At 41.3% G+C, this 16,664-nt stretch overlaps 1 protein-coding gene across 2 annotated transcripts in view; it reads right to left on the bottom strand.

Annotated features, from left to right (window-relative positions):
- Nucleotides 1–121: 121 nt before the first annotated feature.
- skap1 (src kinase associated phosphoprotein 1) overlaps nt 122–16,664 on the bottom strand; it is a 33,075-nt gene continuing 16,532 nt past the window's right edge. The window contains exons 5-13 of one of the 2 annotated variants that reach the window (XM_029456595.1): nt 16,049–16,129; nt 15,641–15,724; nt 15,435–15,559; nt 14,273–14,336; nt 12,098–12,289; nt 9,011–9,061; nt 8,780–8,889; nt 769–871; nt 122–428 (exon numbers count right to left, since the gene is read on the bottom strand). In XM_029456595.1, the coding sequence (XP_029312455.1) occupies nt 779–871; nt 8,780–8,889; nt 9,011–9,061; nt 12,098–12,289; nt 14,273–14,336; nt 15,435–15,559; nt 15,641–15,724; nt 16,049–16,129 (800 nt within the window). In that variant the 3' untranslated portion in view covers nt 122–428; nt 769–778. The remainder of the gene's footprint in view (nt 429–768; nt 872–8,779; nt 8,890–9,010; nt 9,062–12,097; nt 12,290–14,272; nt 14,337–15,434; nt 15,560–15,640; nt 15,725–16,048; nt 16,130–16,664) is intronic. The other variant, XM_029456596.1, reaches the window with a different exon arrangement.

Here is a 16,664-nt window from a genome sequence, read left to right as displayed (position 1 = left end):
AGAAATCAATTATTACTCAAACTGCAGCTAACAATTATTTTCATTATTCATTATGCTTTTATTTTTCTGATTAATCGTTTAATTGTTAAGTCTATGAAAAATCACAATTTACCAGAGCCCAATGAAGTCTTAAAACTACTTTATTTTGTCAGAAACATATTACAAAAATATTCCGTTTATAATTTTATAAAACAGAAAAAAAAAGTTGTGTCATTTTCTGTTCATTGACTAACTGAACAACTAGTTGTTTTAGCTCTAGTTTGAACGTTAACATTGTAGGGAAAACCTTTCCAGGTGGTTTATAGTTCACAGGAATAAGTACTACGGCAGCAGATCAACATATAACTCTTATGAGAGAATAATTTTCAAATAACAAAAGATTATCCGGCTGTCTGTGAAATTCATGGCCAGACGCGTCAGCAACAGCGCTGTAGAATAAAAACAAATAAAACACACCATCAGAGAAACATGCATTAATAATTCAGTATTCATTTTAAGCAGTGCCTATCTAACCGTATTAGGGAATCATTTTCTTAAATAGAACAACCGGCGCTGTAATCACGCTTTTGTTGCACATATTTATTCTCACCATTGCCCCGCTCGGATTGCTTCACGCAGTACTTCTTCCAGCCAGCAGATGCCATAAATGGCAGGTCAACAACTGAATATACCTCAGTGGCAATCTGGATGAGTACCAGGGGGACCGTTTCTGTGTATTAGGCCACAGTAATGGGCAATAATGCTGATGATAAGAGAGTGCCTCGGTACCTGTTGGAGCTCAGAGGATGTAGGCAGGGTGCATGAAGTCCTTGGGGACGATACCCACAGTGCCGTTCAGCTCGCCGACCCACCAGCCGTAAATGTTGTACTCCTGGACCCAAGATGAAGAAAAAAAACAAACCATAAGTCTCAGAGGTGCTCAGGGACAAGTAAACAAAGCAGGATTAAGCACCAATCTCACATTTTTATTTGATGCGAGTGTTGTGTTTGTCTCATGTTATTAACATTAGAACAACCATTCAAATGATTTGAACTCAACTGTGGCCCGGATCCCTTACAGCGGACGGCTAAAATAAAAAGGCTAACCCTGTACAAACTTAACTTTAGCAAGTAAATCCAGGAGTCTCCATCCCACCCGTGAAACAGCCATGCACTAACAGTCTTATAGGCACTGCAGGTGCATTAGCTTTGAGGGTTTGCATTCAAAAATGTCTAAAATAAAACAGCTTCTTTTTTACTGCTCAGAAGCCATAACAACAGGCTGCCGGTTTTCCCAGACTAATTATAACACTTCAATTCTGCACTGTGCTTAAAAAGGAAACATAAACTAGAGTATTTCATTTATACATAGATTAAATGCTCTGTAACTTAAACTGGTGACTTAAAAAAAAAAGATCTAAGTTATTACAATCTTTTCATAAAAACAAAAGTGGAAAACCTTTAGGGCATAAAATAAAATGGTCAGTTCAGCAAATCCTTTTAGATTTTCTTGTGACTGGCGTTGGGCATTTACAATAATTTGGGACATTTTATAGGCTAAATGACGGGGGAGTAAAAACAACAAAGCATTATGCATTCATTTGGATAGTTTAATAGAGTTAAATAACATTTTATAATTTATTTTCTTTAAAAAAACACTTCCACATGACGTCTGTTTGTGTAGTTAAGATGTACAATAAAAGCCCCGACTTTTACTGACTGAATAAAAAAAACTAATTTGTGAGCTAAATATGAGGAAACTATGTATCGTACAAGAAGATGTTGAACAGACGCTGAGCTGCTGTTTTAAATAGAAGCTTTATTTAAGTTTGAATTATTGTTGAGTTAAGGTGCTTTTTACAATTTACACATTTTGTTTTGGAAGTATCTAAATGAAATAAATTGAATTGTTGGTAGAATGTGACATTTTATCCTGTATTTAATGTTAGATGTTAGAACAAATGTCTACTCTCCTAATAATACACAAGTAATTGGTTATTAGGTTAAATAATCAATTGGAAGTGAAAATATTCGATATAGTTACGGCCCATAAAGAATCAAAAACATGCATTTTACATGAACGACGTATTTTCTAAAATCTTAATTCAGCCCTCGGCTTACATACTTTAAATCTTTCATTCAGTCTAACATTTTGGGAACTAGAGTCACATTAATAACCACATGATCATCTGATCGCAGCAGTTGGGTTCTAACTAGATCTGTACTGGATCAATATTTGGCCAGAGACCAGAGGGGCGTTGAAGCCCAATAGTCGGAGCAGAGGAGGCACCAGCCGGCCGTCATTTTCCTGCCGTGATTAAACGAGGAGCACGGCCACTCATCTCTCCTCTGTTCTCCAGCAGATTGAAAATGGCTGCGTGAACAGTTTGTCTCGGCACTGAGGAGCAGATGAAACGCTCAACTACACACACATACTCCGTGCGTGCGAGCAGACACATGTCACGTGCAAAGTTGTACATGTCTGAGATTGAAATCAGACTTCACTTTCTTGCTCTAACAGGCTCTAGTTGTGAAAGCACACACATACTTTGACATGATGAACAGCATTTTGTCAAAGGCCCATCAACCGGACCTGACACCTCCCTCCACCCAGAGGAATGAGGCCTGCGGCTAATGAGAGGTGTTTGGACAGCAAAGATGAATGTATCGCTTAAAAAGTGATAAACCACGAGACTCAAGTGTTCTTACAGCACAAACAGGTACCCACAATAAGCAGATTGTCCATCCAGGCCTCATCGTTTTCCCCTACGAACCTCGCTGACAGCTCACACTGGGATGCTCCAGTGTGCTTGGCTCTCTGACAAACTCTGGCTGACTGTGTCGAGCTCATAAAGCAGGGGAAAGTTAAGTCCAAAATGGTCTTTTTATGCTCCCCATAAGACGGTAGAGGGAAAAGCCCAGTTGCGGAAAGCTGGCTCTGGTTCTCATTTGTGATAACGTGAACAGAGGAGGAGAAGAGGGGGAGACAGACGGACCGGGGGGGGGGGGGGGGATCGGAGAGAGGGAGCGAAACAGTTTTTCTCTCCCTTGGGGGCGTCGCAGCACTATTCCACCAACCAAAGTGACAGAGAGTTTTATTTATCTCCGTGGCCCATCTGTGCAGTCGGTCTCAAATTCTCCCTCAGAAAGGTCTTTTGGATTATCAGCGCCGCCATTTTAATACAACTGCTACATCACAGAGTGGGTGCCAATGGCGGTGGAAGTCTGTCAGGCGTGCAGAGTCCATCTTCCTCATACTTGAAATGGGTTCATCCAGAGTACACCTGCTGTAATAGGGACATTCCAAGAGGCGTGGAGAGTAAATTATCCAAATGACAAAAACTATGCGAACTCCTCAATGTCCTCTTCCTTCTGTTTGTTTTCCCTTTTTTTCCCTTTTAGGTTGATTGGTTTTTGTGTGATTTTGCATCTTAATGCTGAGGTTGGGGCAAAGAACAGGCACATATCAGCTCATTGTGGCAAGTTGTTTAACTTTTTCATCTGAAAGGGAAGATGTTCCCTCTAAGATGCTCTGGGGTGATGAAAATCAGGCGTCCCCCGAGTGGCTGAGCTCTGGGAAATGACTTAGTTTATATCTCATTAACAAGATGTAGCAGGATACACAGTGTGCTGTGTGAGAGGTGACACATATCACAGCCGCTGTTTGCTGCAACCTGGATGCAGATCAGATCTGTGTGGGAGCAGAGGGAGGAAGGGGAGGGGTGGGGCAAACAGCGCCGTGTCGTGGCGGCTGTGGCGCGTTGACTCGTTGACCTCCCGGTGACTCCTCCGCCGAGAGAGCGGGGGAATGAAGCGTGGGCGGGGCTGGCACTGAGAGTGGGTTGCCATGACAACACCTGCAGTGTACCGGCGCGATCGTTTATTTACCACTCAGGGGGCTGGCTAATGGTGGCATTCTGATAGGCCCATTGCTCAAGTTCCCGACCGGAGGACGGATTGACAGCTACCCGAGCCTGAAGCGGGGAGAAGGTGAGTCGAGGTTGGGTGGATGCGGCGAAAGACAACGAGTGAGGCGGTTGGCGCCAACATGTACCGAAACAAAAACACAGCTTTAATATCTCTCTCTGTCAGGAAATAAATGCACCCTTTCTTTTGGGGGGAGGGAATATACAATTCTGTAGAGATTCAGACTCCATGTCTTTCTTTCCCTCTTGTCCTTTCTCATCTTGCTCTCACACACACACATGCTCGCAGATGAAACACACACTCACACAATCCCAAATGCATACAAACTAGGGGGAGTGCTAATAAGCCTGACACATGAGGCATCTTTCCTCGGCCACCAGCTGACTGAGGCAGGCCTTGGGCGTGATGGAGCGCAGGAAGTCTCTCATTGCCCTGCCGCTGAACCCGCCGCCTGGGTGTTACAATCTCTTCCTCACTCCCTCCTTCCCCATCTCCAACCCCCTCCCTCCTTTCCTCCCCTTCCTCTCTTTCCATCTCTCCTGTAGCCTTTCTACTTGCATCCTCTCTGTTGTTTTTTCCTTCTTCTCTACCTAGGCTCATCAGATGCACTGCAGCTCGATGCAGTTCTTCCATCACTGGTCACTCTAACAAAGAGACATAGACACCTCCACCAGACAGATGCTGCCTGATCTGTAACCCACTATTAGGTTAGCAAGCTTTCCTCACTGCTCACACAAGTAACACTTACAGACAACCCGATAATACCTGAAAGTGTGGGGGAAAAACGCTTATTTTGGTGCAGTTATAAGGATTCTGTGCCAAAAGAAATCTTGTCGAAATCCATCCAGAAATATGGACGATAATTCTGAACAACCAGAGATCGAAATGGCTACTTAGTGTCCATTTTTTTCCAAGTGGGCTTTTAATTAAATCAGTGAATTGGCTTCAAATTGGAAACATGACAGAGCATGAGAACGTTAGAAAATATCTCAGGGACGATGAGATTTAATAAAAAGAAAACCTACTCGCTCCTTTCTAATGCACGCCTGGGATTACAGATAGCTCCTTAACTTAATAGCAATTTAAAGTGGATTTGTGTATGCCACTGAGTGTCTGTAATGATGGCTGTTTACGCCGCCCCTCATTTATAATAATTAAGCAGAATGGATTGGGGGTGGGTTGCTCGGACGTGGTTCTGGGCTATTGGCTTGGGCTGAATAATGACCTACTGTAGTTGACCGGGGGATGACCGCTGCCTCCTGCATGACCCCAAACCCCAGACTCACCCCCTGCTACTTTGGGTGGTAAATAGGATGTCTTGCCTGTCTATAGCGTCTTGGTGTCTATGGCCACAATAGCAGCCAGGGGTCTTTAAATGGGTGTGTGACAGAGAAAAGCAGAAAGGAGAGGGGGGACAGAGTTCACACAAAAGAATAAAGGGATCCACCCTCTTTGTCTCTCTTGCTTGACTTTTCCCATCTGATTGTTTGCCCACTTTTCCTTTTCTTCGGCTGTATTCAGTCGGTGTGACCTGTGGGCAGCGGCCCCAACCGGCTTGTTAAACAGAGAAGAAGCCTGTTAGGACCTTAAAGAAAGACTGTCGCAGGTAGCCTGGATAGAAAACGAGCAAAAGACGAGTTTTAGAAACTCTTGTATCAATTTTTAGTATCATAACATATATTTATACAAGGACATAAATCACAGCAAATAAATCTATAAGGTTGTAAATCAGTTTTTGGTGTTTGTACAAGTTGTCATTTAATAAAATGGTCCTGTTACAAAACTGATAGAGACCACCACAAGGTGTCAGTGGTGTCTATGTTCTCATTGTCTCTAAAAAAGCAGCTGCAGCTGAACACTTTGGCCAAATGTGATGTGACGCTCTGCTTTGGGAGACGCAGCGGATTGGCTGGCCCGTCTCCCTTTTTCTGTGTTCTGGTTGGACAGCGGGGTGGAGGGGGAGAGGTGAGCAGGGCGATGGAGAGAAAGAGGAAGAGGTGGCAGCAGCGCTTGCCAGAGTTTTAAGGACCCTGGATGGGTTTATGTCATAAATCTCTCCCCACTCCATCCCGCCGTTCTCCATGAGTGCCTGTGGGAATACAGGAATGTGACAGCTGACCTGTAGAGCCCATGTCTTTTGATTCTGGACACATAAATTAGAGGGCAAGAATGCAGGACAGCCTTATGGTTCAGTGTGGGATATGGCCGACAAAGTACACAGGCATTACACGTGTCAGGGAGAAGTGAAACAACAGCTTTAAGCCACTGTGATAAATTAACCCGACACTCACATTGTAAATACTATAACAAATATCAGCTTGCATGTTATGATGCAGTGAAAATGTGTGTGTGGAACCTCTCCACAATTTAATTTGAGTTAAGAAAAATGTGTGAGTGTGATATTGCAGAAAACTGAGCTCACCAGTATTTGTCACCACACACTAAAATGTCTGCGTAAAGCTATAATGTGCATTAGAAAAATGCAAGCTCTCAGAAATGAAATGCCAGAGCAAAACTCACAGGATGGATTTAACGGTGTGTTTCTACCTCATGTATCAGCGCGCTGAGCATCGCCATCGAGCTCTCCGCGGAAAGCAAGTTAGGCATCGCTGCAACCGGCGGCAGCGCACACTACGAGATTCATTCTCTTGAACTAATGGGATTCGTATGAGTTGTGAGGTTCCTAATTTATTTACTTTGTCAGTGATACACACATATGCGCACACACACAGCAACACATGAGTGAGAAAAAAACACAAATACAGTAAAAATGCCCCCACTTTACAGTAAGTGAGAGATCAATAATGATGGATGAGGGCCTTTTATACAATCGGCATGTTCTCCTCAGTTCACAGCCATATGACACCACGCCTGTGGCTATCCCATTCTGCACTTCAGCAGTCAATCACATCCCAGCTTTAAAAATAACAGTTTGTTAGCACCATTGATTTAGCACTTAGAGCGTGTCCTTATTACCTTGTAATTATGGTCAGTGTTGACATAACAGCATAGACAACCAGGCCTCCCACCCTCTAAGAGAATTTATGGGCCCTGGTTTTATTACGGCCATTTCATGTGTCTGGGTGCCCAGTTAAGCGACAGACTTGAGTTCTAGCCAAGGGCCCGTATTTCACTCATCGAGGTCAGGGTTCTCAGGAATCCCCCCGTAAAACTGAACGCCAGTAGGGGCCTGCGCAGAAGACGCAGGGAAGCCCTCCCCAAGGGCTCATTAAAACAAATAGCCGATTACAGGCTATAATCCAAATAATGCTATTCATGGGGTAAATTTGATGCTTTTAGGACACAAAATGGGACACGGGTGGAGTCATGTCGTCACACGAAACCAGTCGGAAGCCGTCCGGAGATCACCTCTAAATAATTTACAACCAGAGCCTCGCTTTAAATCCATTAGAGGATAGTTAGAATACTCTCTCAGAGTCTGTCACTATGTTATGACTTCAGCGTACAGCTTGACAAAACAAGAGTAATCTGTGTCATTAAGATTGTGAGATACTACAACCAAGTCTTGCTTCCAACCTGGACTTAGTTTGCTTTTAAGGTCTTCAGTGAAACAGTAATCTGATCCATACAGTGAAAAGTAATACGGCAGGCAGGGCTGAGGCTGTTTGAGGCGGATCTGTAGCTCAGAGCCAGGTCCCCTTTGTTTCCCCAAGTAAGCTGCCTTTGTCATCCTTATGTGAAAAATGGACATGGCTGTTTTGACATTTTCCCCTATCAACCAGCACGCACAGACAGAGAGGGCTGGCATCTCATTAATCTGGCACTGCCAAGAAAACCTCAATTAAAAGTCCATCTTCTGTGAAGAGCATATTTCACCTGTGCCATATCTGCCATTACAAACAAAAGGCTCCATTTCCATCTGAACCTAAAACCTTGACTACTTTAATGCAATGTTTAAAAAAAGTAAGAACAATATTGTTTCTGCACTAAAACTAAAGAATATCACAAATAATTTAAATTCAGTGGCTGCAGCTGCTAATTAGAAATGCAAGAAATCATGAGGTTGAATAAATCATTTCTCAATGTCTTCTGTACTACAGTAATTACCAACAAAAAAAGCTGATTATACTGTAAATTCTTCCTCCCTTTGCTCTTCAGATAATTTAGCCTAAACACAGAACATGATTCAATTTCAAACCGACCAATAGAAACAGTCTGGGAACAAGTCCCTGCACGCCGCAGAGTAAAAGTGTCCAAATTACAAGTCATTGATTTCCAGTAGGGTGGCTCTTCACTGGTAGATACTCTGCATGTAACTACAAGATGGCCATAAAACACAAGGAAATAGATTGAGAGAAAAAGAGCTGAGATGCAGGATGGCTTCACCTGCAGTTTATGTCAAACAGAAAGGAAGGGCTTCGCATGGCTGCCTACTCAATTAACCCCTGTGATAGAGGCTCCATAATGAACAACAGCACCATTACGCAGCGCCCGAATAGCACTTCACCCTAGTGGCCTGGGAATAGACAATGCCACTATCGGTGCTTCTCTGCTGCATCGAGACACAAGTGCTCACTAACAGAGGAATTTAGACGTTGGGGATATCAGCATGTTCAGAAAGTAAATGAGGGCAAAGTGATTACTGGTATTGATGTTGTTTAACACTTTAATAATCACATATTCTACACATCTGTTTCACATTTTACTCATTTCAAACTACTGTAATTGCTCCTGTAATTATGTCTACGAGTCAAGGGTGCGATCTGGAATGGTTCACATTAAAGATGAAGGGCAGAGCTGTGATCTACCATTTCAACTGACTGGGAGAAAGAAAGTGTGTCCAGAAACCATAGAATTCTGAGAGAAGTTTAAATAACCTCTTGGATTATTTTTTGCTGATGGCGATGCTGACCTTGCTAATGATGTAGATGAGATCTCCTCTCTGGAAGGCCAGCTCGTCCGGCTCGTCGGCCAGGCAATCCCATAAACCCTGGTAGTAGTTAGCGTAATCTGATGACGAAGCTGAGGGGAAATGCAGAGCGTGAATTTAAATAAAAGAGCAAGATCGTTTTCTTTTCCCACTGAGAACTATTAAGCCGGACGTTTATGCATTATTAGTAGAAGACTGTAATGAGGTTCTGACCTTGTTTGTTCTTCTCACTGCTCTCATCCGCTGGATCTGGAAAATCCTCTTCTTAACAAACAAACACAACAAAATGATATTTGTGAGAAAACATTTATCCTTGTCAGATTTATGAGCAGACAGTAGGGCTGCAACTAATGATTATTTTCATTATCGATTAATCTGTCGATTCTTTTTAATCAATAAATCCTGTGGTTTATAAAATGTCAGAAAATAGTGAAAAATTGAAATCCCAGAGTCTCAAAGTCCAAAGTGATGTGGTGAGAAAAGCAGAAAATCTCCATATTTGAGACGCTGAAAACAACATTTTCTGACATTTGTGCATGAAAAATGACTTTAACAGTTAATCGTTTATCAAAATAGTTGCTGGCTATTTTTCTGTCGATGGAATAATCATAGCAGTTCTAGCAGGAAGCATTTTTAACTAGATATCAGGACCCAAACATTTTAGATTTAAGGGGTAAAAAGCTAAACTATGACAAAAAAAACATAAGCAAGTAAATGGTTTCTATTTGTCTCACACATGAAGGACAAATAAATATATAAAACAAAACAAACAAAAACTATCTAAATGGATCATCAGACAATGCTTGACGCATCTCCACGTGACACAAGATGTCTATTCGTCTTTAACGACTGAACTCCTCTGTGAGGAATCAATTTGTTCACATTTATTGAGACAAGGCCAGGAAAAGGAAAAAGAGGCTGTCTTTGAGGCACGCAGAGGCGGACGTGTCATCGACTTTGGGGCGTGGCACCCGGTGGTCTGAGAGGTGACACAGTGATACGCCTGCCCTCTGTCTCACACATCCATCCTTAACAGTAGCAGGCTGACAGCTACGCCACAACCCAGCAACACTATCCACCTTCCAGCACAACCTGCGCCTGTGCTTCCAGGAAGACCAGGAAGGACGACACACACACACACACACACACCCACACACTCACACACACACACACACACACACACACACACACACACACACACACACACACACACACACACACACATGCATATTCACTTTCAGGTTGTTGCACATTTCATGAATGAAACAAAATCTTTAAAATGCTAAATATATCACTAGAAATCTCTGCGTTATGGTTTACCTTATGAAATATGAAAATGTTGTGCATTGTTACTAAACAAAAGAGAAAAAAGTGATATTAAATTCTATTTGCAAAGGGTCCCAACATTTGTTCAGCACTCTTCAACTGCTGTACAGAAGTGCATCCCTCAGTCGAGAGGCCACCGCTATGGGCCAACGGTTTCTATATCAAAGTGATTTAATTTTCCAGTCAATAAAATCAGTCATCAGCACCAGAGCCAATACCACGATCGCTCTGCATTCTGCCTGCAACTGAGCCATGTACGGAGTATTGCTTCGACAAAACTGAGGGAGCTCATCACAGGGAAAATGATACTTCACTCCTACTCGACACTTCTTCGCTAGTTTGATTGCTGCACATGCAAGATGTATCTGACAAGGGTACAGTTTTGCAAAATCTTAATATTTTCCAGATATCTAAAGTTAACTACCTTGGTATTTAAATGTCTTTTTAACAATACATCAATTTTACCATGCACCAAGTCCCCAGGCTATTTGGTCCTTGAAAATCATTAGGTAATACTGAGATTTGGAAATTGGCTCTTAAACATATGCTCCACACAAGTGGAACAATCTGCAGAAGCTTACACTAAGACAAGCTAATCCTTTTGAATGCATGTAAATCCCTTTTGATTGTCATTAAGCAGCGTACATATATGTTTTCTTTGAGTTGATGTCATTCGTACAACATAATGGGCAAATAATGTAATTAGTGGGTGTATGCTGGAACTTTTACGTGCTTTTGAAGCTTATTTGCTAAGAAAATAAGCTTAAACTTGAACGACAACTCTTGCAAAGTAATCTTAATCGTCATGTGAGCAATGAAGTCCAACAAAACACAGTCATTGCAAAGAGTACTATCCAGGAACATTTCTATTTGTTGATAAAGGAAGATTTTTCAAATACAAACACAAACTTGTATTTTGCTATTCTGATCAATGAAAATTAAACCTCTGTGTAGAAGCTGTAAGTGAGCAAAGAGAGGTGCAGAATGATTGATAAGTGAAGGGGTGAGAAAGTGAACGAAAGAGCCCGTCATTCGATATGCCATCTGTGGTCAGAGTCTGTACCTCTTCCCAGATGGCTTTGAACGCCGGCGTGACAGTCTGAAGACTGATTTCCCTCTCACCAGTGATTTTGGCAAAGGTAATGTACTCACAGAGTGAAACAGAATCTTGATGTATCTTATTTAATAGAAAGAGTGATGGACGACGGCCCTGAGAAGATCAGATACCCGCTTTTGTCCTTCTCTGGATCTTGTAGCCACCCTGACACATGGGACTGTCTCCCCCCTCAGTAGGGACTCACACACTCACGCTGACTCGCAACATTCACAATCAAACTCTAGTTTCTATTAAAGATGTGACATTAAGAGCTCCAGAACTATTTTAAGCCCTGAGAGATGCAGTTTTTACTTCCTTTCAACTAAATTGCTGTTGCTAGGCAATTTTAGCCCAAACTCTGCTTAGTGGATTGAATTGTAGGCTATTTGTTGCCTGGCAACATTAGCTAATTGGACGTTCTATGACAGAGCATTCGGCACTACCCGGCTCTCGCTGATTTCAACAACATAACTGTTTCTCAACAGATGGCTCTCTGTGAGATAAGACCAGAGGAAGCTGATTTCTAGTCGGTGTAAGGAGAGTCTTTCCTTCCTGCCCTGTGTGCCTCTGCAGCAGCCACCTCAGCCCTGACAAGCTTATTAGTGTTGCTTGATTTAAAATGAGTGATCAGTCTGGGAGGTCTGGTGGTAGGGAGGTACCTGGCTGGCAACACAAATTTCACAGCCAGGGGAGAGATCATCACAAATATTTCTTGTTGCAAAAACATCCCTCAGGGCTCGAGTGTGTGTGAGGCAGAGCGACTGTATCTATTTGTCTGACTGAGTATCATGAGTTTGTGTGTGCAGCCTTCCTGTCTATTTAGCTGTGTGTGTGGGTGCTCGTGTGTCTCTGCATGCAAGTTAACCACGTCCTCATACCTGGCAGCACCTCGTAGATATCCTCGTCCTCCTCGTCGACCTCCCCAGTCTCCTGCCCATGAGAGGCCTGGGCAGCACCGGGCCGAGGGTAGGGTGAGCCGGTCAACCCCTCAATGTCATCATAGGTCTCCTCTTCCTCCGCCTCACCTTCCTCCTCCTCATCATCACAAGGGATGGAGGTGGAGCGGAGATCTATGAGGGACGGAGAGACAACGTGATGGGCGGCGTTAGCGTAAAGATAGAGCGCAGTGTGGCACAAAAGACACACACATGCATTAAAGGGTAAAGTAAGAGAAATGGTCGAACAGTCCTGACTGCACAACAGGTCACATGACTTATAGCAGCAGTGACACGGACTCGAGGCTGGATTTCTGCCTGTAAAATATTGATTCATTTCATTATCTAACAATGTGAATATAATTTCTTTGATTAAGCAATTAACTGCAGTCTGAAATATGGCGATTAATATTTCCCTGAGCACACAGTGACGTCTTCAAACTAGTGTTATACACTACATATCGATACATGTCGATTCTGAATATTTGAAATGGTTTCAATACACCGCTTTATCTTTCTACCCAACACACACACACCGCTGCAGTGCATATTCTGCTATACTCTGCCACTAGGCAAGAAAAGAAAAGTCATTGTTGTCATGTTACAGCCTTGTTATATTGATCCTGTTTAATTCTTATTATTCTTTTGTAATTTATGACCTCAATGTTGTGTCAAATCTTTCCTGTGGTATCGAAAATGGTATCAAAGTGAGAAATGCCAGTATTGTGACAACACTACTTCAAACTGCTTGTTTTGTCTGAGTTCAAACCTAAAAAATAGTTAATGTTCAATTACATAGAACAGAGAAAAGCAGCTTTGGCATTTTTGTTTGATGAATGACTTAAATGCTTTTCTTTTCAAATCTGAATTTTGGGTTGTGCTAGTGATTAAGACTCATACTATATATTTGCATCTTTTGGTTTATGTGATACCCCTCTTTCTCTCCCCTGCACTGTGGATTTTATTCTAGTTTGTTTACATTTTCTATTCTCTTGGCTCTTTAATGACATGTATTAGTTGTATTTGAATGTCCTGTTGTGGTGTTTCTTTAGCACTTTGTCTCAATGCTTTTGCTGTTTATGTAAAGTACTTTGTTGCTGAAATGTGCTGTATGTGCCTTGTCTTGCATTTCCTATCTGTATCGCTACGATCAGTATCAAATAAGGCAAGATGCCAAAATAATAATATTTCCATAAAGTTCATGGAAGAGTGACCACAAAAATGAAAGCACATGTTGAAAAGAAAAGTCTTGTTCTCATGTTAATTCAGGAGGTGAAGAGGGTAAATAATAATCATCTACATGCTTGGATCAGACTGCCTTTCGTAGTAAAACTCGTCTGGAGGGAAGTAAGACAAACTGCAGAGTGTCTGTTACTTCCCGCAAATCAGTGGCCCGGCCCGAGCCCATTTTAGAGTAGACTAGGCACGACTGCTCGATCAGATGGAGGAGACGTCTCATTGCAGGCGACTGGCCACTGCAACACAGGGTATCAGGTCCTCTGCCGTACAGCAGCGGCCAACAGAAATCAATGTCACTGGAGGATAACCAGAACATCTACCAATCAATTTCCTGTAAGTTGGAATTCGGTAGGAGGTTTAGGGGAGGAGTGATTGGGGGAGGTGGGGGAGAACTAGAGCTACACGATGGTGCACATGACATGGTGGGTGACATGTCCAATGAGGAGATTCAGGACTCGGCTGTGCAGTTAGTGATGGATTGGCTGGTTTTCATCTGAGTCAGACATGATAAAGGGCTCCCTTTCATTTCTGACCTTTCTACCCCTCGAAAAACACACGAGCAAACTTTAGTGGAAAATTGAGGAAGAAAGAAGGTTGGAAGCTTTATAATGCTTTAACTGTATTTTCCAATTAACCTATGCAGCTTTTAAAAAGTCAACTCAAGTCAATTTTATTTATGTAACCCTAATATCAATTTGTCTAAGAGAGCTTTAGAATCTGAACATCATGACATCCTCTATCCTTAAACGCTTGAGTTAAAAAGGGACACACGAAAAAGAAACACAAAACTTTAGGAGAAAAACAAAGCAGAGAACGCTCTTCTGGAAAACTGCACGTGCAATGGGTACCAGAAGAAATGACCAAGAGATGCTGGCTTACCTCTAAGCACAAAATTGATTTGGTCCACCCATTCTCTGGCCTCTTGAGGACTGCTGGCAGTGAACTAATGGGAAACAGTGGCAATAATTCTGCAGTTATCATCACATCTAAGGGTGCATTTATATGGAAATCAAAGTCCTGATTTTTAATCTTTACTTCATACAGCTCTCTTCCCAGCTGCCTAATCATGAAAAAAATATCAAATAGAAATGTTCCTTTTGAAATAGCTATGAAATGATCAGATCTAAAATATTCAATTCAGACATAAATGATTGGAGAACTATGTAATAATCCGACAGTATGACTGCTAATGTGCCATATAGACATGTGACTAAATTGTTTTCCAAATGGATTTAGATTAAAGCCCGACTAATGCTGGATTTCTTTAAACTAATACAAATATTTGAGTTAAATAACCAATATTTATTTATTTAAACATAATCACATATAGTGTTATGACTTATAATTATTTAAATTATTTTTAATTCTGATTATTTTTCTTAATTAGTCAGTAAATACTTTAGTCTGTAAAATGTCATAAAACTGAAAAATCCTGATCATAATGTCCTACAGCCCAATTTGACGTCCAAACGTCAACTTTACAAAAATAGTTGGTTTACTATTTCGGAGGACTCACAAAACTAGAATATTATTTATATAATTATATATTAATATATTCGAACATTTGAAAGAACTGAATCTGTCTTTTTTTGGAACGTTTGCTAAAATATTGACAAACAATTAATTGGCTGACAAAATTGTTGCAGGTTCATTTTGGTGTTGATAGACGAATCAATTAAGCGACTGATCACATAACGCATACATTTTTGATCAGGAGCCTTTAAAATCATATTTTAATTAAAGAATTGTGACTAAGATATGTACTGAGCGGGACATTTTAAAGTAGAAAATAGTGGACAAACTATTTAATGGGGACACAAAATTAACTTAAAAATAATCTTTGGCATCAATGTACTACAATTTATTGTTACTTGTTGTTGGACAGTTGCAATTTAGATTATTAGATATTTCTGCTAAAGTGCTAGTTGTTTTTTACATGAGGCCCCTACAACAGTCTTCCAAAATAATATCGTACTATATTACATTACTTGGATTGACACATTCTTTTAGTAAATAATCTGTGCAGGCCTGTAATACAAACCTGGAAAGCCCGCTGTCCGGAGCAAAAAAGCTCAAAACAGGCAGTTTTTTTGGAGTCTTTTCTCAGGTTGGTCACCAGCTGCACGCTGTAATCGATGATATAAAAGGAACCCTTCTGCTGCTTATCTGTATGAGAGGAGTGGTAGGATGTTATCTGATTTTATTTATGAGCCTTTATGTTTCTGTATGTTGGCATTTCAAACTAACCTTTTTCACTTCCAAAGTAGTAGAATATTGAGTTGTTCAGAACACACCATCTCTTTTGCCACTCTGAGCCGAAGAAGCTGTGATCTAGAGAAAGAAGTGCACAATCATCAAATGGAAAATACTTCATATAAACCACATGTCTTTATGGTTTCTTTTATTCTGCTCAGGTGTCCCTATGTAATCAACACCACCCATCTAGGACTCCAAGTCAAAAAAGCACTGTGCTGAGGGCTACACCCTGAAGACTATGCCTGGGTTGTTGATTCACCATTAAATAGCTATCTGATGAAAGGCGTTTTAACTTTTGCCAGAAGAGTGCCTTGGACATTTCTTCTTTTTTAAACATTCGGCATTACAAGATAACATACAACTACTTGACCCAGTGCTGGTATCTATAGGCTGCTATACCTCTTCGTCTCTTCTCCAAGAAGCCTTGTTTCAAGATGTTTCCGAGGTCCTGGGCTGCAACCAGGGAGATGTCACCAAAGTCTGTGAACAGAAGCGGTTAGTTTTTCGGTAAGGAAACTGTTAAAGACAAGTAACCCAAGGTGACTTCTTTAGATGTCTTGTTTTGTCCGGCCAATAGTCCAAATATATATATATATATATATATCATTATATATATAATGATATATATATATAATTATAATGACATAAAAGAGAGATAGGCAGCAAATTCTCACATTTGAGAAGCTAGAACCAGATCAAGTTTAACATTTTTCTTGATAAACGATTATTATTGAAATAGCTTCTGTCAATCAACTTATCAATTCACCAACTGATTGTTTCAGCACAAACAAATAAGCTGCACTTAAAATGTTCCTCATTACCCACAAACACACACCATGAATATAAAGTCTCCTGTGGATCAAATACATCCCTGCTAGGCTTTAGAAAACGGGGATCAATACATGTACAGTGCTGCTGAGCACTGCAGTCCATTCATCTACTCACATTGCACTTTTAATGGGAGTAACCTTCCTGTGGAAATCCAAATAACTCTCTTCAATTTGCAACGTCAAAT

This window comes from Cottoperca gobio, chromosome 19, assembly GCF_900634415.1.
Source record: "Cottoperca gobio chromosome 19, fCotGob3.1, whole genome shotgun sequence".
NCBI lineage: Eukaryota > Metazoa > Chordata > Actinopteri > Perciformes > Bovichtidae > Cottoperca > Cottoperca gobio.
This window is presented reverse-complemented; position numbering and strand designations above follow the sequence as displayed.